Source organism: Copidosoma floridanum, unplaced genomic scaffold (assembly GCF_036245765.1).
Source record: "Copidosoma floridanum isolate Cflo_tuat_1 unplaced genomic scaffold, Cflo_Japanese_pri ptg000019l, whole genome shotgun sequence".
Taxonomy (NCBI): Eukaryota; Metazoa; Arthropoda; class Insecta; order Hymenoptera; family Encyrtidae; genus Copidosoma; species Copidosoma floridanum.
The window spans coordinates 13,102,883-13,123,098 of NW_028321896.1; the positions used below are offsets into that span (position 1 = coordinate 13,102,883).

At 32.7% G+C, this 20,216-nt stretch overlaps 6 protein-coding genes across 11 annotated transcripts; 2 read left to right on the forward strand and 4 right to left on the reverse strand.

Moving 5' to 3' along the window:
• Window positions 1–120: 120 nt before the first annotated feature.
• Window positions 121–3,786, reverse strand: LOC106643965 (protein-lysine N-methyltransferase SMYD4). The gene is made up of 5 exons (XM_089593173.1): window positions 2,437–3,786; window positions 2,093–2,373; window positions 1,858–2,016; window positions 1,647–1,787; window positions 121–582 (listed from the first exon to the last, which is right to left on the reverse strand). The coding sequence occupies exons 1-5, from the start codon at window positions 3,491–3,493 to the stop codon at window positions 328–330; spliced, it is 1,893 nt and encodes a 630-aa protein (XP_089449299.1). The 5' UTR covers window positions 3,494–3,786; the 3' UTR covers window positions 121–327.
• A 562-nt stretch (window positions 3,787–4,348) lies between these two features.
• On the forward strand, window positions 4,349–7,918 carry LOC106643038 (uncharacterized). 6 transcript variants are annotated; one of them, XM_089593169.1, is made up of 8 exons: window positions 4,350–4,434; window positions 4,538–4,596; window positions 5,040–5,234; window positions 5,311–5,586; window positions 5,667–6,148; window positions 6,229–6,799; window positions 6,891–7,100; window positions 7,181–7,918. In XM_089593169.1, exons 2-8 carry the CDS (start codon window positions 4,583–4,585, stop codon window positions 7,383–7,385), a joined length of 1,953 nt encoding a protein of 650 aa, XP_089449295.1. In that variant the 5' UTR covers window positions 4,350–4,434; window positions 4,538–4,582; the 3' UTR covers window positions 7,386–7,918. The 6 variants fall into 6 exon arrangements, with proteins under 6 accessions (XP_089449296.1, XP_089449295.1, XP_089449294.1 ...); XM_089593170.1 differs by having other exon boundaries at window positions 4,349–4,596; window positions 6,232–6,799; XM_089593168.1 differs by having other exon boundaries at window positions 4,350–4,596.
• Window positions 7,806–12,631, reverse strand: LOC106642361 (uncharacterized). Its single transcript, XM_014357121.2, has 14 exons — window positions 12,324–12,631; window positions 11,987–12,231; window positions 11,362–11,912; window positions 11,171–11,300; window positions 10,938–11,090; window positions 10,721–10,848; window positions 10,481–10,635; window positions 10,106–10,420; window positions 9,838–10,026; window positions 9,582–9,752; window positions 9,412–9,522; window positions 9,137–9,340; window positions 8,181–9,054; window positions 7,806–8,121 (listed from the first exon to the last, which is right to left on the reverse strand). Exons 1-14 carry the CDS (start codon window positions 12,375–12,377, stop codon window positions 7,913–7,915), a joined length of 3,489 nt encoding a protein of 1,162 aa, XP_014212607.2. The 5' UTR covers window positions 12,378–12,631; the 3' UTR covers window positions 7,806–7,912.
• Window positions 12,632–13,812: 1,181 nt separating this feature from the next.
• LOC106643364 (polycomb protein EED) lies at window positions 13,813–15,350 on the reverse strand. Its single transcript, XM_014358469.2, has one exon. The coding sequence runs from the start codon at window positions 15,348–15,350 to the stop codon at window positions 14,058–14,060; it is 1,293 nt and encodes a 430-aa protein (XP_014213955.2). The 3' UTR covers window positions 13,813–14,057.
• A 27-nt stretch (window positions 15,351–15,377) lies between these two features.
• On the reverse strand, window positions 15,378–16,351 carry LOC106643375 (uncharacterized). The gene is made up of 4 exons (XM_014358482.2): window positions 16,264–16,351; window positions 15,994–16,182; window positions 15,689–15,850; window positions 15,378–15,485 (listed from the first exon to the last, which is right to left on the reverse strand). The coding sequence occupies exons 1-4, from the start codon at window positions 16,321–16,323 to the stop codon at window positions 15,378–15,380; spliced, it is 519 nt and encodes a 172-aa protein (XP_014213968.1). The 5' UTR covers window positions 16,324–16,351.
• Window positions 16,352–16,923: 572 nt separating this feature from the next.
• Window positions 16,924–19,982, forward strand: IKKbeta (inhibitor of nuclear factor kappa B kinase subunit beta). Its single transcript, XM_089592574.1, has 11 exons — window positions 16,924–17,167; window positions 17,249–17,439; window positions 17,522–17,680; window positions 17,760–17,977; window positions 18,037–18,141; window positions 18,205–18,334; window positions 18,428–18,840; window positions 18,915–19,139; window positions 19,260–19,421; window positions 19,485–19,697; window positions 19,784–19,982. Exons 1-11 carry the CDS (start codon window positions 17,062–17,064, stop codon window positions 19,857–19,859), a joined length of 1,998 nt encoding a protein of 665 aa, XP_089448700.1. The 5' UTR covers window positions 16,924–17,061; the 3' UTR covers window positions 19,860–19,982.
• Window positions 19,983–20,216: the final 234 nt, after the last annotated feature.

A 20,216-nucleotide genomic window follows, 5' to 3' on the forward strand; every position in this document is an offset into this window, starting at 1 on the left:
CAGTCTATTGCAAACGTATATTCACTGTGATATTAAATGTTGACGTATATGTATGGTAAAACTCATGTATGTTTCTCATATACAATAAAGTTAATATTTCATGAAAAACGATTTTTTGTAGTTATTTACGTGCAATGAAAGACATTGAAGTGATTTTTTTTATTTTTATTTATTAGTAGGCATGAATTTTTTGTTATAAAGTATAAATACAAAAAATATTTTTTCGGCTTTATTATTAGAACTGGTTTATAAAAATTAGATAACTTTTAATATAATCTTTCGTATACAGCTCTGAAATATAATATATTCTATGAAAATTTTAATTCATTACCTTAATTTTGGAAATTCGAATTTATTTCCATATGTTAAAGCAAACACTCTTTTAAAAGTTTCCACGGCATTGTTAACTTCACAGCAAGGCAGTGGCACATATTTCAATAGGTTACTTATTATCTTCGGTAATTCTATCAATAAATAAGGTTTGTCTTCGATTTCATCTTCGGTTGCATAATCAACGTAATCATTAAAATTTTCCAAAAGCTTTGCTATTTTTTTCTTCTTATCATTACTAATTGACATTATCTAAAATAAAACAGTAGTAAAAATATTTACTAATCTTACTAATACTATGAAAATGAATGTTTAGGTATTGGGTAATAAATTGCGATATGGCTAAATTGATCGACAAAAATTGTCATTTATTTTTAGCTCTACGGATCCCAATGAAAATATGAATTTTTACAATTTAAAGAATGAATTTAATCAACAAATCTTTTAAGGTTTTTGTTAATAAATTTTCTTTCCAACTCATTTGTTTGATTTTGTGAAAATTTGTAGAAATAAAAACAATTTTTAATGGATATTTTTTTTATTTAAATTTATTTGAAATCGATTTATTAAAACAAATTCAGTATTTGGACAAAATATAAATTCGCTTTAGGGATAATGTAAAGTGTTTTAATAAAAGTATTATTTTTTAGTGTACAGTCGTGCACGCGTCATTGAAAACTTTGGGTATGTGAATATAATTTAAAGAATATCGTAAAATTTTACATATCTCGAGAGAAAATATGATAAGCAAAAACTAACGACGGACTCGTTCGGGAAAAGTGGTCAGATCGATCCAACCGGTCCAAACGTGTGCATTTTGTATGTATACATACATAGTTTCTTCAGTACGATCTCGCACTTTCTCGAATAAACCTTTTTTCACGAGATTTTAATGTCATAAAAGATGTTTTTGTTATTAAAGCGCACTAACATAAGTATATTATTCACAGTGCACGATTTCAAAAAATTAACATTTGTAAATAATTAATAAAAAGAGCATGGCTACATTTTTTAAAGTTGTTTTTTGTTTGAAAGAACCTTAAAAACATTTCTTTAAAACCTCGAATAACTGAGGGGAAGCAAGATATGTTAAAAAAGGTTTTGTTTGATAATTTATATTTTAGTAACCTGATATTCAAAAAAGATTTACTTCTGTCTGGGACCCCGAAAGTCCGAAATTATAATAATCCTATACGCAATTGTGTTTTATTTTTATTCAATGTTTTTTTAGTTTTATTTTTATTAATTACCAATAAAGGCGAACCTACGGATAAGTAGGAGCTACATCGCATTTTTATAAATATAAATAAACTTACATTAAAAGATGTTAGCTTTTCATAAGTAGGCCAGTCTTTTTTGCAAGCTGTACATTCACATTCAAAGTAAAACTGTTTCAATTTTTCTCTTCTTTCGTACTTATCCATTACAGCATAATGAATACCGTAATTATCATAAATCTGTAATTTTTAATTTTAAATTAACGACAAATAAAATGTAAAATCTGTTGGTCTTGAACAACGGACTTACTTGGGCACCTTTATCTATAGGAATAATAGCAAAAACAATCATATAGTCTCCAGAGGAACATCTAGATACATTTGGATCACAGCTATGATTTATAAGGCTGCAAAACGGTAAAGCAGCTGCCCCTATATCTACAGTTTCTACTCTGCGCTCTTCTTCATACTAAAATCATAATACACTAAGTGTAAATATTTACTTCAAAAGATTAAAATTTTTTATGTTTAAATCAAAATCCTACACTGTGAATATTGCTGGGGATAATTTGCATTTGACGCATTATTATACCTCCAAAATATGTAATATCATCATTCATAGCCAGGTCTTTCAATGAAGGTGAAAATTGTTTCCCAAATAATGTTGTTTTAGTGTATAAATAAAATAGAATGAAAGCAGCATTCAGAGCCCTTTCAAAGAGATCAAATACAGATCGCTTATCTACATTAGTTACCAAAGTATGCAAAGCACAATATTTTTCACTGTGGTATATACCATCTTCAGCAAACCCTCTTTTTTCAGGATCTAAATGTAATACAAGAAAACTTATTTAAAACCAAGAAAAAAAAAATTTCTTTCAATATTTACCTTTTTGTGAGTCAGCAAATTCTGCGGAAAATTTTAGTTTTTTTAAACTTCCTACTTCTCTTAAAGCTAAAATAGCTAGCCTCATACTGAATAAGCTGCGTTTATTATAACCCAAAGTTAACAAATAACCAGTGATTGGACATTCAATATCGTGATATTGCTTCCATGCTTCACTTTTACACTTTTTAGAGCAATACATGGCATTAGTACAAGTTTCACAAGGAATTAAAGCCCAATGGAGTTGCAAGCAGTGTGAACAATGTGTGTAAGCTTCTTCTGGCATTAAAATTTTGGCATAGGGCTTTTCTACTACCAAAATTTCCCCTGCTTGAATTTTACGGGTAGTCACGATGTGCCTGCCAAATTTATCATTATATTTAAGGGCTAATGCTTCCGAGGCACATGGTATTTTTGGATGATGATCAATTTTTGGAATATTTTTTGTCATTTTGCTCTTAGGACTTTCTGTAAAATTCGAATTTTTGGCACAATCTAATTTTACTTTGTATTTTTGTTTTTCATCATCTTCTAAAGTGATGTTTTCCAACCAACTTGTTGCTTCATCCAGTACTTTACAAACATCATTAGAATTTTCAGATGCACCAAGACACTCTATTTTTCTGAACAAAAGCTTTCCTCTCAATTTATTTGGATAATTCAACTCCAGAGCTCTATTTATATCCTCAATGCACTCTGCATATCGATGTAGTCTCAGTAAAACGGCTGATCTATTGGCATAAGCCAGAGACAGCTCTTCAGATTTATTAGGAGCAGCTGCTATGCTCTTAGAGTATGTTTCCCAAGCTTTAATGAAATCATCAACGTTATCCTTACACAATACAAAGATTCTATTGGCCTCATTTTTCAATTTGATTGACGTCTTGTGATTTTTCGTTGCACACGTAGCTTTTGGAACCATGCCAAACATCTCCATCATACTTAGAGCCATCACAACTCTCAATTCATCGGTTTCCATTAATTTAAATTTAAATGTCATCTCATTACCTCTGCCTGCAGCTTTTATTTTATTAAGCAATTCCGTTCTTATGTCATCCATTTTTATTAAATTCACTTTACACCGTATTTAAAATATAATTAAATGAATGTCAATCGAACGATTAGAACTTACGATTAGAAATACTTTTTCGTTGCAGTCTATTTTCAACTCTTCAATACTTAAGCGTTTATGTAACCTAGAGAACTTTGAAAAATATTGTACAATAACCTGTAAGTATAACAAAATTGACTTTATCGGTTTTAATAAGAAAAGATACAAGAGTGCACGGACGATTTTAAAATATACAACGATCTACTGATAATCCACCTATGCATAACAAATTTAAAAATAAAAATATACACACTCACACCTTTTCTAGCAGACTACGAACTTTTGGAGCTTGGATTTCAAAATAAATCATGTTTTAAGGGTTGGACCTTCATTTTCGATAATTCATTATCATCCAATAATGTAAAAGTTTAATACTATTTTATCAGCCTAATTAACTAACTGATAACAAATGAAAGTGTTCCCGCGAGAGATTGCGACAGCTAGTGATACGACACGACTCCCTTTGTGTTTGTGTCCCCCCTGCCCCCCTTGTTCTACAGCCCCCCTTCTACCTGGATGACTTGATGATGTTCGTTCCATTTCCGTATTTCTTTAACCACACCATTGTGTTCGGCCTTGCGAATCGGTACTACGTACTAGCTATACGTAGACATGTATGTTTTCTTTTGTTTTCTATACCATACTCATGGTGTACTCTAACTAATAGGTACTTATTACAAATATCATTAGAAAATACTAATTTTTTTCTATAGCACGAGAGAATGTCTCTGGGGAGTCTGGGGGTCCGGGGTGTTCTGAACTCCGAGTTGGTACGCCGAACACACGTAATATTGTGACCTCGTGGCCGCCATGTTTTTCTGATGGTTATAGTTATAATGCGTCAGCGTCGTCAAAAACAAGTCCCAACCAAATCAACGTTCATCATAAAAGTAAGAGTTTTGTTACCTTGTTGAGTCTTTTCCTAGACTCCTGTGCCGTTTCACTGTTAAGTACATATATCCATGCTAATGCTGAATAATTATAATTGCACAGATATTTGTTGCTTAAAGAACTTAGAGAAAAATTCCTTTCTCTTGTATGCGATCTACCAGGTAAGTAAATTCTACCTAAACCCTCAACTCCCATACTGACAACATTCGAGTATTTTTTCATTCTTTCACGTGCTTTCACCACTGCGATCCCACTCCCATCCCATACCTATATGCTATGTCCAAATGCCCAATTCCCGACAGTCCTCAAGTCCCCATACGTCGTGCACTCCAAATTATTCATTGTTACAAAAGCAGGTAGGGTATGAACTCATGATATCGCAGAAGAAGCACTCAAGTGTTTTTATCTCGTGAGAATTCAAAGTATGAATTTTTCTTTTCCTAGTATTTAATTTTCCTTCTGCATCACTTGTTGGATGCTTTCAGTTGCAAAAAAGGGAACGGAATTAACCTATGTATCAACATTTATTGGTCACATAGGTTACTTTAAAAGTTTCTACAAAATCTGATTTTTTAATAACATTGTGCATTATATTATATGTCAGAGTAGTTCTGTTTTGTTCTAATCAAAAAAGTGCAATGAGACGAAGAAGATCCAAAAAGAGTTCTGCTTATGGCAAAGCATTTGTACAAAAGAGTCCCACAAACAAGGTTTTGCGAAGGAGTGCCAGAAATGTAGCCAAAACTGTTCATCCTCTGGCAAGTTATGATAGTCCTCTGAGACATATTTCTCACAATGGGTAGGCAACTGTAATTTTGTTTAAGTCATTGATGATGTGGCATAGCTTAAAATTACTTTGTTATGCTGATTGACAGTCTCATAAGCTCACCATCAAGTTCGTCAACCTCAACAATCTCAGTTAAACAAGAAGGTGTCAAAGAGGATGCCAAAGAGAAACCTTCACACGAGGTTGACGAGGAAAATTCAGATGATGAAGTGAGTTTCTCTGATTTGACATTTGATTTTTTATGTTCTGAAGTCAAAAAAGATGAAAAACAAGAGGTTGTGGGTGATGGTGAAAAAGAAGAAGATGAGGATATGAGTGACAACTCTGTGCAGGATTGTCAACAAGATAAGGCAGTAAAAACAAAGTAACTCTCAATTTTTTTTTTAATTTTACCAAAATTTATTGCATTCACTTGGCTTACATTTAAAAATTTTGAACTTTCAGAAAAAAAAAAAGCTTACTTACAAGGATACTATCAGGTGAAAAGCCAAATTGTTTAAAGAAAAAGAAACTCAACAAAAGTCTGTTATCAAGAATTAGAGATCCTAACGAAACAATAGATAGTGTGATATTTGTTGACGATTCAGATAGTGAAAAGTCACCAGAAAAATCGTTGTTACACAAATCGACACAGAATACTGATGCAAACGAACCAGTTCCAGAACCTAGTTCTAGTAAACATTTAAATGAATTCTCAATACAAGAAATAAGTGACAGTTCATGTACTACTCCAAATGTAACGCAACTGTCTCATTCAGACGCAGTGACAAATCTTGAAGATGTTGTGGTTGTTCAGGAAAGTGATTCATTTCGTATGGAAATGGAATCTTACCACAATAAATTTAGTCAAAGTACAAATAATCAACCTAATCTACCTGTGGAAACAGAATCTATAATAATATTGGATCCAGATGATGAACCTCAAGGTAAAGTCATTTGTTTTTAATTTACAACTTTTTTCTAGTCAATTGTTCATTTGATTGTGTAAATTGTTTTCTTAAAAAAGAAGAAGAAGACAAAACAGAAGAAAAAGAACCAGTGTTGGAACACTCAACTAAAATGAGCGAAGATTGCTTGGTAGTGTGGTCATCTTTACCAGAGTCCAGAAAATCAACTGAACCTACTTGTAAACCACAGTGTTCATTTGATAGTAACGCAGATATTTTAAAACAAGACAAAATTTTAATTGATACATCACCTAATGTGTCTAACTACATGTTTTTAAACAATGAAAATAACAAACCGAAAAAAAAATTTATGAAATCTCCTAAAATCATGAGAGGTGCCAAAAAGTCTCCCTTAAAACATATGCTTGAAAAGACAAAGGCCATAGCTAATAAGACTGCAAAATCTGCAGCACAAGCTGCAAAGATTGCCGAGAAATCTAGAAAAGATGAAGAAGAAAAGTTCATTATCAAAAAAGATAAAACTAAAACGATGAAGCGTAAAACCAAAGTTAATGAAGATCTAATCTTTATATCACACTCTAAAGATGACGGGGAAGCTGAAACAAAAAAGAAATCTAGAAAAGGTAAACTTCGAGAAATCGTCATTGATGGCAGTAATATTGGCATGGCGTGAGTACTTTTATATTATTTAAAATTAAAACAAAGAATAATGATTGTAACATTCTTATTGGTAATACAAACCCAAATTTTAATGAAACAGATACACTCAGAGCAAGTTTTTCTCTGAAAAAGGAATAAAACTGACAATTGACTATTTTGCCAAAAAAGGTCATGTTGTCAAAGTTTTCATTCCTCAACACAGACGATCGCGTAATTGCCCACTTTTAGAAGAATGGTATAAAGATGGTACGGTTGTTTTTACACCAAGTAGAAAAATTGGCAATAAATCTTTCACACCGTATGACGATAGGTAATTTTCATCAGGTTGTGTTATTAATTCATATTAAATATTAATAATTTTGTTGTAAAATGTTTTCATTGGAAAAATAGGTATATTTTGGAATATGCTTTAACATGTGGTGGGATAGTTGTATCTCAAGATCAATTTAGAGATTTGTATGCAGAAAAGCCTCAGTACAGAGATATTATAGAAAACAGACTGCTTGTGCCTACATTTGTAGGCGACTACGTTATGTTTCCTGAAGACCCTTTGGGAAGGAATGGACCTACGTTAGCTAACTTTTTGAGACACTGAAACAAATTGTGTACAAGAGTTTGTACATTATTCGTGTTTGCATTGTATGAATATGAAAAGTTAGTTACAAATTTTGGCAAAAATTTAACTAAATCTTTTTGAAGAAGTTGCTCTTTTAACAAACAAAAACATATATCTACGATTCTGTTACCACCTGTAAATATGATTATTTTTTTATATAAAACAAATATTATATATAAAATAATGTTCAAAGTAAATGCAGTTTCCTATAAAAATAACAAATATAATTAAAAATGATTGACAGTGAAAAAAAATTCAGATGAATTTAAAGCTTCAAATAACTGTCATTAATTTTATTACGGTTCTCTTGTGCTGTAAATGTGTTAAATTATTCATGGGCGAGTGGATTTTTTTTCCGTGAATGAAACAAACTTTTTTTTTTCCTTTTTTAATCAGAGTTATAGAAAAATCACTGAAAATAGAGATTAAGTAAAAAGTTTGTAAAAAAATATTTTGAAGGATTTTTGTACATGTATATACAAAGAACGCAACATAATAAATTATTGTTAATCACTGCTATCACTGTCGTCATAATCTTCCTCTTCTTCTGGCGGATTATCCCAACTAGGCATCCAACACCACTTTCGTGACTGCCTGATACTATCCATTTTCTCGGCAGCACTCTCTTTAGCAGCTCTATGCAGTGGGGTTTCATCTTCAGGGTTGAGAACCGCGTTAGATAATACTGATTCGTGTTGAAATGCAGAACTGACCACTAAAAAACATAAATTTAGTTAGTTTTAAATTTATTTTTTGCAAAGATTAAAAACTCACCTGCTTTAGAAAATAACTTTGATAAAACATATTGGTCGTCTGAATTTGTAACGGATTCTGTCTCGTTTGATCTATTACCCAGTCGACGACCAATTAAACAAGAAACGCTTTCTCCTTCAAACAATGCCGAAACTGTATCCTTCTGAGATTTATTTTTCTTATTTTTCTTATGCTTGTGCTTTTTAGAAGATTTACGTTTTATATCATTTCCAAATTTCTTCTTAGAATTACTAGTATCGTTATCGTCATTATTTACGTTCCGCGTTGCTGATGATTCTACATACGTAGCAAGAATTTCACTCTCTTCGCATTTATTTTGGTCAGTTTTTGTTGATTCTGACGTCTCCACTTGATTCACTGTCGTTTTGGTCTGAGACTTATCAAAATTAATTTCGACCTCTTTTTCTTTTATTTTAGCCATAGGAGGATCATTGTGCCCTTTATCTCCATCAACATACACGAGTTCTTTATTTTTCTTTTTACTTTTTTGGACTGATTTTTTTTTTTCATTCTTTTTGCTAACACAATTTGGCTCTTTATTTTTTTTGGTTTTAAATTTTTTCGTATCGGTATTTTTATCCGAAATTTGAATGTCAACATTACTGTCTTCTTGAGCGATCGCTGCTTCGCCAATTTTTTTGCTAAGAGTAGAGGCTAGTTTTTTCATAGCTTGAATTTTACTTTGGGTAAAATTGGGCTGTCCAGGTGTCAACTTAGAATCGCGAAACAAATCATCAGATTCACTATTTCCACTAATTAAACTGTTCAAATTAAATAGTTCAGTCAAATCTGTAGTGTGGAAAAGTCGGCGTTGACGAGGATCTTCTAAGACTTTGTTTGAAAGAAGTATTTTGAACACTTGTCTGTGGTAAATCTGCAATTTTCAAATCTTATTAATTATCAGTACAAGGGAAACTTATACAAATCGTAAAAAACATTTTAAATAATAATGTAACCTTTTCCTCAATAGTTCCCGCTGTAATCAGTCGGTAGACGGTCACGTTTTTATCTTGACCGATTCTCCAAGCGCGCTCCCTCGCTTGAGCATCGGTTGCTGGATTCCAATCCGGATCGTAAATTATTACTCTATCTGCTCCAGTTAAGTTGACTCCTAGTCCACCCACCCTTGTTGTTAATAAAAATACGAAAAAAGAAGGATCCTACAAAAATTTTATTTAAAAATTTTTTATTATTCTTGAAGAATTAAGTGTTGTGGTTTTCTAAAACTTACAGCGTTAAACTTGGAAATCGTTAATTGTCGTTGACCCATAGGAGTTGTACCATCCATTCTTAAGTATGTATACTTTTCTTTTTGTACCAAACCTTCCAGTACGTGCATCATCTGTAAATACATTTTTAGTCAATATTGTGTGTATAATTTTTATCACAAATACACCGTACCAATCTACTTTGAGTAAACAATAAAACTCTATGTCCTTGTTTTTTCCAGATCTTCAATAGAGAGCGAACTACAGTCATTTTTCCGGCTCTTTTCCAGTGGCCAAATTTATTCATCTCACTTTCATCAATTTCGAGATCTGCTTCTTCTTCTTCTTCTTCTTCAAATGTTTGCTGGCGAATAGTTTAAAAATTTTTTTATCAAAACAACATAATTAAGTAATGATTGATACCAGAAAACACTGAATACAATCCTTACTCTTTGATCAGAATACAAAAATAAATCGGGATGATTGCAAATTTTACGTAACGCAGTGAGAGCAACTAAAAGTCTTGCTCTGTACATCCCGCCTTCGCGTCTTTCGTGTAGAACATAGGATACATCATCAGATCTTAAATATTGACTATAAAGTTGTTTTTGCTCTTCTGTTAAACTACAAAATAATACCTGAAATTTTTTTTTTCTTCGTGAATGATTAAAATCTTCAATATTAAGGATTATTTAAATAAAAAAAAAAAATTATTACTTGTTCGTTTTTATCGGGCAACTGGACGTGATGCTGAACGTCATACTTTGTCCGTCTAAGCATGTATGGCGTTATTGCATTTTTTAACATCGTCGCGACTTGTAAGGCAGTAGCTTCTTGCAATCGACTAGCATTAGCATATCCGCCTCTTGTTATTGGACCAGCGCAATGTTCCATAAATACAGGTAATGTGCCAAGTTTTCCCGGCAAAATAAAGTCAAACAGAGACCACAATTCCTTTAATGAATTTTGCATAGGGCTACCCGTTAAAAGTATTCGATGTGGTGTTAAAAATTTTTTAACAACTTTGGTTACCTACAAATGTGTTTCTCATCAGTTATTGAAATAAAAAAAAAAGTTTAATAATAAACCTACTTTAGCTTCAGGGTTACGAATCTTATGCCCTTCATCTAAAATAACGTAGTGCCATTTGAACTTTACTATCAACTCTTTGTGTATTAGCACTCCTGAATAAGAAGTAACCAATATCCCACCAACTTTTAAACTCTGGAGCAAGTCTTCTATATCCCCTGTAATTGCATATTACGAATAATTCATAATATTTTTAATTAATAGTTGCTATGCTTTTACATAAAAATTAAATTATTTTATTACCTACAAAAGTACTGGAATGGTGCAACATTACAACTCTGAAAGTGGGCCACCATTCATGAAAGTGTTGTACCCACTGTTCCAGCAAAGTTGCGGGACAAATAATAAGTGTTGGTCCCAGACCTCTAAATCTGTTAACAAAAGATAAAAGTGATAATATTTTTTATAAATGTCAGTACAAACACATACATGTTACTTATTACTTTAACAACTAGTATACCTTCCCCCATCAGTCAATAAATCACTGCAGTCTAATCCAGCTAGAAATGCAATTAACTGAACTGTCTTACCCAATCCCATCTCATCCCCCAACAGACCGCCCAAGTTTCGAGAGTGTAGCTCCCAAAGCCATCTAACTGAAACTTTTTGGTATCTGGAATTGGATGAAATTTTTTATGTTAACGGAAACTGAGTTTTTAATTTTATGCTGGATAAAAATAAAAACAAAATTACTTAAAGAGATGTTTCCATATACGTTGTGGAACTTTAAATAAATTATCGACTTTATGTAGAGGTTCATTTTTTTTGCATCCACTTTCTTTCACCCTCTGCATGTACATGTCGTCATCGCCATCATCCAAAACTAAAATAAAAATATCACATCATTTATATAATAATTTAAAATTCTCAACATTAATTCTTACCTCTTTTTATTTTTCCATTGATACTCAATTTGGGGTCACAGTTTTTTCGTTTTTTCTCTCTTTTTTTCATAATACCTTCTGCTTCCTCTTCCGAGTCATAATCATCACTAGGAACATACTCACTACCAGACTCACTATATTCTTCTTCTGAGCTTGGATTCTTTGGTAATTTGTGTGCTGCCCTTTCGGTGTTACTTGTTTTGACATTGGTTTCACTAGGACTATCAACATCATCCAAACATTTTTCATTTATCTGCGTGTTATTATTATTATTACATGGTTCATTTGAATTTTTTGAAATATCAATTTTCGATTCCGGAAGTTTTTCTTTTGACTTTATTTTAAGTTTTTTCAATTTTTTCGATTCATTGTTCTTTTCGTTGCCAAATTTGGATTCTGTCATTTTCATTTTTTTTGCAGGTACCGCATTTTTACCTTTAACATCGGAAGCTTTTTTCTTTTTCAAGAGTTTTTTTTGTTTTGCAAATTCCGCTTGTTGTCTCAAATATTTCTCCAGATCCCAAACCTTAGGTGGTTCATTCGAGGTTTTTCTGCAGTTGAAAAAATAAGCGTTTTTAAAAATGCTTCAAAACAATAAGTAGCATAATAAAAAATTAATTATTACCCCAAAGTATTTTTGGAATCCTTCTGTTGTTTTTCTGCTTGAAAGGGCGTAATTTCTCCAGTACGCACTTGGCTTTCAAGTCTGGCCTTAAGAATACTATGAGATTCCGTGTCATTGGTTTCACTTTTGTTGTCTTTTTCTGTGGCTGGACAACAACCATTTGCCGAATTTGAACTCTCAACTAATTTTTGTATTTCTTCTGAAGCTTTTTGCAAAATACTGGCTTCAGTTTGCACAGAAATAATCTGCAAATAAGCGTAATACAAAAGCAATATAAACAAGCAACGAAAATAACTAAATATAATATAAACACGAATGTCATGCTAATATCACAAACCTCGCTGATCTCATTGCCTTCGATTTTGTTTGCATTTTGCTTGTCAACATCCATGTTTATATCAGTTACGTATGTTGCACCAAAATCATCAAAATTTTTACTGAATTACGTGACTTCTTTCATTTGCAAGACCAAAACCACACATTGAACCTGCTATATACTTTCATGAACAAACAAGTCAAGACAAGACGACACTATACCGACTAGAACGGCGAGAACGTTCACTAATAATTTTTTTAAACGCTACTATTAAAACTTAACACAGACTATATGACAGAAATGCAATAAAAACTTGTCAAAGTTAAATGAACCTTCTTTTTGAGACTTTGTTATTGACCTGATGTTGTCTGCTTTGTCAAGAATGCATGGGGCACGTGCGGTAAACAACAATACAATACATAACTATAGTTTTATACGCGCGTCTTAAACGTAGTTTATTCATGTTGTGTAAGAAACGTTTAAAAAACGCTTTGAATCTCAGCCCTTGTAATAAGTTCCGCAAATATTAAATTATGTAAGTACATACTTATCATCATTAAAAAACCGTTTATTCATAAAAAGAGAAATAAGAGAAATAATTAACGATAGTTCGAATAAATCGTACATTGTTTATATGATTTTCAAGGTTTATTATGATTTATTTACTCATTTATGTATTAAAAAAATGGGAATGACCCCAACTGTGTGCTGGTTGCACGTAAGTAAAAAAAACAAATAAATATTATCAGGACAAGTTATAAACTAGATTCGGTGAATAAAATCAACTTACAGTTAATTATGATAATGGGATAGTTGGCGACACTTCAAAGCAAGGAATAAACTTTTATATATGCTCAAAAATATTTGGAAATAAGTAATTCAAGTCTGTGGTACACTAGCTACCAATAACGAGATAGGCGAAGCATATAACAGTAAGGGTAAGACTAGTAACTTGTGTAGGTAAACAATAATAATTAGAAGGTTCACAGATTCAGTAGATTTTATGAAGATACAAAGGAACCAAAGGTTTAATATGCTTTTAGAAACTGTATATTGAACATGTATATCGTACAAAGAGTGCTCAAGTTACTCCAATTTAAGTCTTTAATGCTAGTAACATAATAGTCACAAATTTTTTAATTGAAAAATCATAAGAATTGTTCTGATTACTAAATTAATAGATTTTACATTTCTTTACTTTCGGTGATAAATCATTTTCTGAGGACCAATTTACAATTGTGTCAATTGTCTTAATGCTTTTGCAAAGCACTAAAATATAATAGTAAAGGTTGTAATGAATAACTTGCGGATAAAGAGCATGAGAGCTGTTTAAGTATAGTGTTTGCTGGACAACTGGGTACTACCACAAAATAGTAATAATTTATGTAAAAACTATAGCTAAATCTATCAAATTTGGTTTGAAAGAATAAAACTGTATTACTCGACAATAGATAGAAATGTACTTGAGGCTACAGCTTGTAACGCTTAAGCAAAACTTAACAGATATTAGTAAATTATAAATTAGTTTATTTTTTTCTACATTTTCGACGTTTTCGATCAAGTTATCGATATGTCTTCAGTTTTCTTTACAATTTCACGGTAAGAACCGTTTACACGTATCGAATAACCTTTTCTGGTTTCTCTAATTTATTGTTCGGTAAAAAATTGTTCGTTTGAGATAAAAAAAAATTAGAACTAAACATCCAAATCACTCTCGCTATCACTTAAACACCTAGATTGAGTTTTGGAAAAACGTCAGTGGCCATCGCGGTTCCATCTCCAAATAGTAGCATCGTCGCAAACGCATAGAAGTACCGAGCCATCACGACTCAAACTAGTCTGTCGAATCGGTGCATTGCAGCGCGGATGCTGGAGAGAGAAACACCTTGCCTGTCCAGGTTCGGCCACGTCTAAATCCCAGACGTAAGTGCGGCCTACCTGATTGCCAAGGGCCATTGTTTTTTGCCAAAAATCCATTGAAAATCGTATGAACCAGATGTCGCATTCTTTAAATTCGAAGCGGTGCAGTACTGTAGCACTGGTCTCGTTGTTTCGTAACTGCGTATTTTCCAAACGCCCGGGTTTCCAGCAGACGATACAGTTCTCACAGCTTTTGCTGAGGATAAAGTCACCGAACCACTTGACACAATCGACGTAGTTACGATGTACGTCACGGGTCGTAAAGTCAGGGAAGTGCTGCAGCACGGAGTCGAAGGGTCGGCCATTGCGGGTCGGATTACAAAAGTAAGACTGCTTGATTGCCTCTTGCATGTCAGATTTATCGAGATTCCAGAGTTTGAGCGCGTGATCCATGCCACAAGAGATGATGCGTGTGCCCTTCATGTCAAAGTCAGCACTGAGGACCTCGTCTCTGTGACCTTCGACACCACCGAATATCGCGATACATACGTCGGTCTTGATATTCCAGAGACGAAGCGCATGATCTTTTGACGCTGAGAGCAGAATATTGGGATCACGCGGGTGTACTTTGAGCTCGTTAATAGCATGTCCGTGACCAATGTAGTGCTTGATGCAAGTCATGGTTACAGGGCTGAGAACGCGAACGACACCACGGGCGCCAGCAACCGCGAGCAGAGGTTTGCCCGAGTCATCATACGTCCAGGCACACGTGTAAAAGTTTTCCTCGGTGTCTGGATCCGCGTAGCACTGTCTCAGTCTTATACTGCCACCCTCGGGGCATTCGTAGATACTCACGCGGTTGCTGCCCACCGAGGCAAATACCATTGGTTCACCCTCTTTGAGGTGGTGGTTAAATTGTACACCAAACAATGGCATACCATGATCCTCCTTAACACTACAGCAGTATTTGTATAAAGACTTGTCATTGCTCTGCTTGGCCTTGGTCGTCCGACTCCTGCGGCGACCTTTCCGTTTGTAGCGGGCCTTACCCGTGGGAGTGTCGCTGCGTTGCGTACCCGCGGTAGAATTGCTTCCTATACTACACTCAGTCTCATCACTCTCATTCTCACTGTCCTCTTGACTGGAGGCATAGCTGGTAAACGCCTTTGACACACTTCTCTTCATCATTGAAGAAATATTTATTCACAATACAACTCAAAGTACTGTCAGCATGTTCAAGTCTGGAACTCCACTGTGCACACCCAATAATGCTTCAGCTAGATTTAGAATTCTGTTTCCCAAGCTTTGAAGTCCTTCAGGATTCTGAAAAATACATTCATTTCTTAATGCCTAAATGAGAAATAATACATTAGGTCCCTAGGGCGCAAAGAACAAACTTAGGGAGTCTAAAATTTACTTTTCTGCCCGTGAATACAAAGTGATTACAAGGATGCTCCCAAGGGCGAAAAACGGCAATTGCACTTTACGCCCTAGTTAAAGAAAATAATGATTGTTTAGAAACTTACGTAAACATTAGCCGACAACAATCGCAGGCGGTACTTATCTTTCAACTTATTGGCAGAATGGCACATGAGCCCCATTGTATTTGGCGAACCATAACAGTTGACCAGACAAACGCGTCCCGAGACAACGAAAAACTCATCCAACAGCCAAATATTGCTCTCGACCTGAAATGAAAACAAAAAAATCTTGAAAAAAGTCCTTTCTTGAATCCACCACCCATGCACACACTTTTACTTGTAAGTAAACATAACCTATCGACGCCCGTTTTGCACTTTCAATTTTCAAATATTCCTCGAGACTAACTCACCTCGTCGACTTGTTTGCTAATTCGACTGTCAAATGGGAAAACAACAAAATCGACGTGAAGATCAGGTTTAGTCCGTAAAATATCGGCAATGTTCTCGCATTTGTGCACAGCGATCCGGTAGCCCCTGCTCTGGTACGTCTTCTGCAGGACCTCGAACAACTTGTCGCATAGCTGACCGTCGGCCACGATCTGCACAATTTTCCAAAATTGTGTCTCAATTGTTTTTTACAGAGATCGAGTTTTATTTTTTTAATGGACTTGTGCACTTACTAGAAATGATATGACGCTTTCGATGTTCCATGCACCACAGCACCGGAGCACTCCCGCCATTATTTGTACGGCGTATATCTATCTTTCAACGTCTGACGACACGCCGCCGTTGATTTCTCTTCTCTCCTCTTTTTTTTTTCTTCACAGATCGACAGATCGATATTATAAGTAGGTATATCGTGATGATTTTATCCGCACATTCGATCGATATTGCACTTACCTATATACCTATTCTAATCGGAATCGCGTAAGATTTTTGGAATTGACGCCTAAAGCTTTGATTCCCTTTTATATTATTATTATTATTAAATAATTTCTTATCATTAATATTACAGTTATTCGTTAAATTTAATTCACAACTCGAGGTGAATACTTAATTCTATAAAAAAATAACTATCTAATCACTTTGCTAGAGACTCTTTGAATCTAAAGAACTCGATTTGAGTTTAATTATGTATCATTTACAAAATTAATATTAGATAGGTGTGAGTATGAAGAATCTTAAAACGATAGATGGATTTTAACGTAAGATAAGATTTTTTTTGTTTTAACAAATACATATAGTAAGTATAAAAAAGATTGTTGCACGATTTCTTTCCAGTGATTATATATTCTTATTCGTAATTTATCGCAGTTCTGAAAAATCCAAGTTGATCCAGAACTGTCGAATCATATACATCAAGTGGTAGCTTAATGTTCCATGGATCTATCTAATTTTCTTACAGTTAATAGTATTGATATTTTTTATCTTATTAAACTTCACTTTCACTAAGTTGATAATTATTTTTGAAGTAAAAGATGGTAACAAAAAGCTTTGGAAATTGGGTTTATGATCGAGTTTTAGGCTCTGGAGGTTTTGGACAGGTTGAACTGTGGAAAGAAAAATTTACGGATAAAAAAATTGGTTGGTTCACATTAAAAATAAAATTGTTTTTAGTTTCTTTCACACATGCATAAAAAATATATGTTAAACTGGTATTTTCAGCCATAAAAAGATGTATGTTACCAGACGATGATATAACTCCAAAACAAGCAATGAGGTGGAAAAATGAAATATTCATGATGCAAAATTTTCAACATCCAAACATTGTTAAAGCTATTCCACTACCTGATGTAATATCTTTTGAATCTTCAGTGTTGTGTATGGAGTTTTGCAACAAAGGCAATTTAAGAAAGGTTTTTTTTAGTTCATGTTACTTTAGTGTTCACAATCTTCAATTTACACATATATTATGTTAAATTATTTGTCAATAAATAGTTAATCAACGAACCAGGCAATGCATGTGGATTAGTAGAAAAGGAAGTACTATCAGTTATGAAGGATATTTCTTCAGCTCTCAAGTATTTACACTACAATAGTATAACTCATAGAGATTTAAAACCTGAAAATGTTGTACTTCATGAAAAAAATAATATGGTTAATTAATCAAACGCCAATTTAGAACTATACTAATCACACTTTTTAGTTGCATATGTATAAAAATTACTATTTCCAGATAATTTACAAACTGATTGATCTTGGATTTGCTAAAGAACTGGGAAACAAAACGGCAACAGCATCGTTAGTAGGAACATTTAATTATGCTGCTCCAGAGCTATTTTTGAGCAACAAATATACAAGTTCAATTGATTATTGGAGTATGGGAATTTTATTTTTCGAAGTTTTAACTGGTTATAAACCATTTATTCCTCAAAAACAAAATTTATTCAAGTGGTAAGATATTCAAACATATGGAAACTTACTTTTACTGAGATAATGATGCCGTTTTCTAGGCTTCATGCTTTGGAAAGTAAAAGATACGATGACATTTGGGCACAAGAAATTGATGGGAAAATAATATTGTATGATAATCTAATTCATGCCAATGATCTATCAGAGTAAGTTAAATTTTTCAATGATTTATCTTTGAAAATATGGTACTATTTAACGAATCGTTACAGCTACATATTAAACAAATTGGTCGAATGGTTCAAAATTTCTTTACAGTGGAATCCGAAAAAAAGAGGGAAACGTCCGGGTTCTGCTGAAAATGTGTTTTTCACTGTGTTGAAGGAAGTATTCCCAAAAATGGTATAATTTGAAATAGTTGAATTTTTTTTCAAACCTTCAATCGATTTGTAAGTGCGCAAATTTAAGGCAATTTAGTTCATTTAATTATTTCAGACTATACACATATTTTCTGTAAATCTATACAGAGTTGATAGGTACAATATCAACAGTAATGTTACATTAGTTGAGTTACAACAGTGGATAGAACAAAAAACTAAAATTCCTGTTAATGAACAAGTTATTGCAAATACTCATGGTAAAATACTTTCTACAAAAAGTAAATCTGGTACCTTATTATTTCAAGATATCCCGAATTCAATATTATATGTATATAACAACGAAAGTTTGGAAGTAACTAAGTTTGACTGTGACTGGAAAATGCCTAGTATAATTAATGTCATGTTAATGAATCCAGACGAAATTAAAGAAAAAGTATTATTAAGACAATGCTACACATCATTGATTTATATCATGAGATACGAAGTTAATTTATTTAAACAGTACATTTTTGCTTTAGGCACAAAATAGTATGTAGTTTATAGCAAAACTTTGGAAGACTGGTATAATGTACATTTGTAAAAATTTATGTATTTTGTTTTAGTGATATTATCCAAGTACAAATAAAAAAATTTTATCAAATTCTTCTAAAGGGTTTAGCAGATGTAGAATCACTACTAAATCAAGTAAAAGAAACATTAAAAAGTCACGAATCTTCTGACGTGAAAAAATCCTTGGTTGATTTAATGAATAAAATTGAGAATCTTTATAAAGCTTTTAATAAGATAAAAAGTGATATTGACGGTTTTGATGGTAAATTTAGAAATTTTTTTAGCAGTGAAAAATTGTTAAAAAATTTAAAAAAATATGAAACAACGTAATGTAATAATTTTTTGATTCATATATGACAATGATTTTTTCACTATCCTAATATCTCTTTTGCTATTAGGTACGAGTACTTTTTAAGTATATTCAGTGAATTTGAAACAAAGAGATTGTGCTCTCATGAGTACATACAACTCCAAATTGATTCATTACAAGAAAGATATGGACAATTCGATGAAGAAAAAGAAAAGCTATTAAAAGATGAAGAAACAGTAACATTTTTAAGGTGTGTATTTAACATATCGATACTTGGTGGAACAAAAAATATTTTTTATCGAAATTTTTATAGGGACTTACATCGATTTGAGAAAAGTTTTCATTCTTATATGAAGGGGATCGAAGCAGGCACAGAGTTACTCCCTTCATATAAAAAAAAATTATCAGAACTACTTACTACAACGGCATCTGATAGTGTGATACTTGATAATGATAATCAAAAGAGTCAAAGCCTAGTTAAAAATGATGATACTGAAATCAAAGATAATATTGTTCTGCTATCCCTGTAAGTTAAAATTAGTAACATAGATATTTTTTTTAATTCAAAATTTATAAAGTCCTTTTGAATATTAAGTAAATTTGGAATTTTAGGTTCAATGAATATCTAAAGAGTGGTCAAGAAAATTGGTCAAGAGTAAAATCAGATTTTGAAAAACTTGAACTTTAAACTTTTCCAACTTTAAAATGTATTATTAACGTACGTTGGTCTACTCCATTGTGTTAAATTAATATTTTTATAAACTGTTGATAATATAAATAATATATTTCACGTTGTATGATAAATTAACCGAAGTCTAATGTAATTTGTGCAATTATGTGTAACGAAAATATATTAAAAAAAATATTTTTACATGCATTGAATAAAATTTTTTACAAAATTTATATCTTATGTGTGGCTTCTTCTGGGTATGTAATGCCTCACTCCCCATTTTATATTGGCTTGCTCGTCTGTTTTTACAAACGAATAAACGGGACCGTTAAAACCAAAATTTCCGATTCTTGTTTTCCAATCGAGGCTGCTAGC

Bases quoted from the DNA above. Each gene is read 5' to 3' on its own strand.
- IKKbeta (XM_089592574.1), top strand. From the start codon at position 17,062: ATGGTAACAAAAAGCTTTGGAAATTGGGTTTATGATCGAGTTTTAGGC. The intron at 17,440-17,521 runs GTTTTTTTTAGT...GTCAATAAATAG, and splicing joins ACAAAGGCAATTTAAGAAAG to TTAATCAACGAACCAGGCAA. The intron at 17,681-17,759 runs GTTAATTAATCA...TACTATTTCCAG, and splicing joins TTCATGAAAAAAATAATATG to ATAATTTACAAACTGATTGA.
- LOC106643038 (XM_089593168.1), top strand. The intron at 5,235-5,310 runs GTAGGCAACTGT...GCTGATTGACAG, and splicing joins AGACATATTTCTCACAATGG to TCTCATAAGCTCACCATCAA. The intron at 6,149-6,228 runs GTAAAGTCATTT...TTCTTAAAAAAG, and splicing joins TCCAGATGATGAACCTCAAG to AAGAAGAAGACAAAACAGAA.
- LOC106642361 (XM_014357121.2), bottom strand. From the start codon at position 12,377: ATGGATGTTGACAAGCAAAATGCAAACAAAATCGAAGGCAATGAGATC. The intron at 10,849-10,937 runs GTATACTAGTTG...TTTTGTTAACAG, and splicing joins TTATTGACTGATGGGGGAAG to ATTTAGAGGTCTGGGACCAA. The intron at 10,636-10,720 runs GTAATAAAATAA...ATGCAATTACAG, and splicing joins CCATTCCAGTACTTTTGTAG to GGGATATAGAAGACTTGCTC.
- LOC106643364 (XM_014358469.2), bottom strand. From the start codon at position 15,350: ATGATGAAGAGAAGTGTGTCAAAGGCGTTTACCAGCTATGCCTCCAGT.
- LOC106643375 (XM_014358482.2), bottom strand. From the start codon at position 16,323: ATGGCGGGAGTGCTCCGGTGCTGTGGTGCATGGAACATCGAAAGCGTC. The intron at 16,183-16,263 runs GTAAGTGCACAA...AAAATTGTGCAG, and splicing joins AAAGCGTCATATCATTTCTA to ATCGTGGCCGACGGTCAGCT. The intron at 15,851-15,993 runs GTGAGTTAGTCT...TTTTCATTTCAG, and splicing joins TTAGCAAACAAGTCGACGAG to GTCGAGAGCAATATTTGGCT.
- LOC106643965 (XM_089593173.1), bottom strand. From the start codon at position 3,493: ATGGATGACATAAGAACGGAATTGCTTAATAAAATAAAAGCTGCAGGC. The intron at 2,017-2,092 runs GTAGGATTTTGA...TTATGATTTTAG, and splicing joins TCCCCAGCAATATTCACAGT to TATGAAGAAGAGCGCAGAGT. The intron at 583-1,646 runs GTAAGTTTATTT...GTTTTATTTTAG, and splicing joins AAAAGCTAACATCTTTTAAT to ATAATGTCAATTAGTAATGA.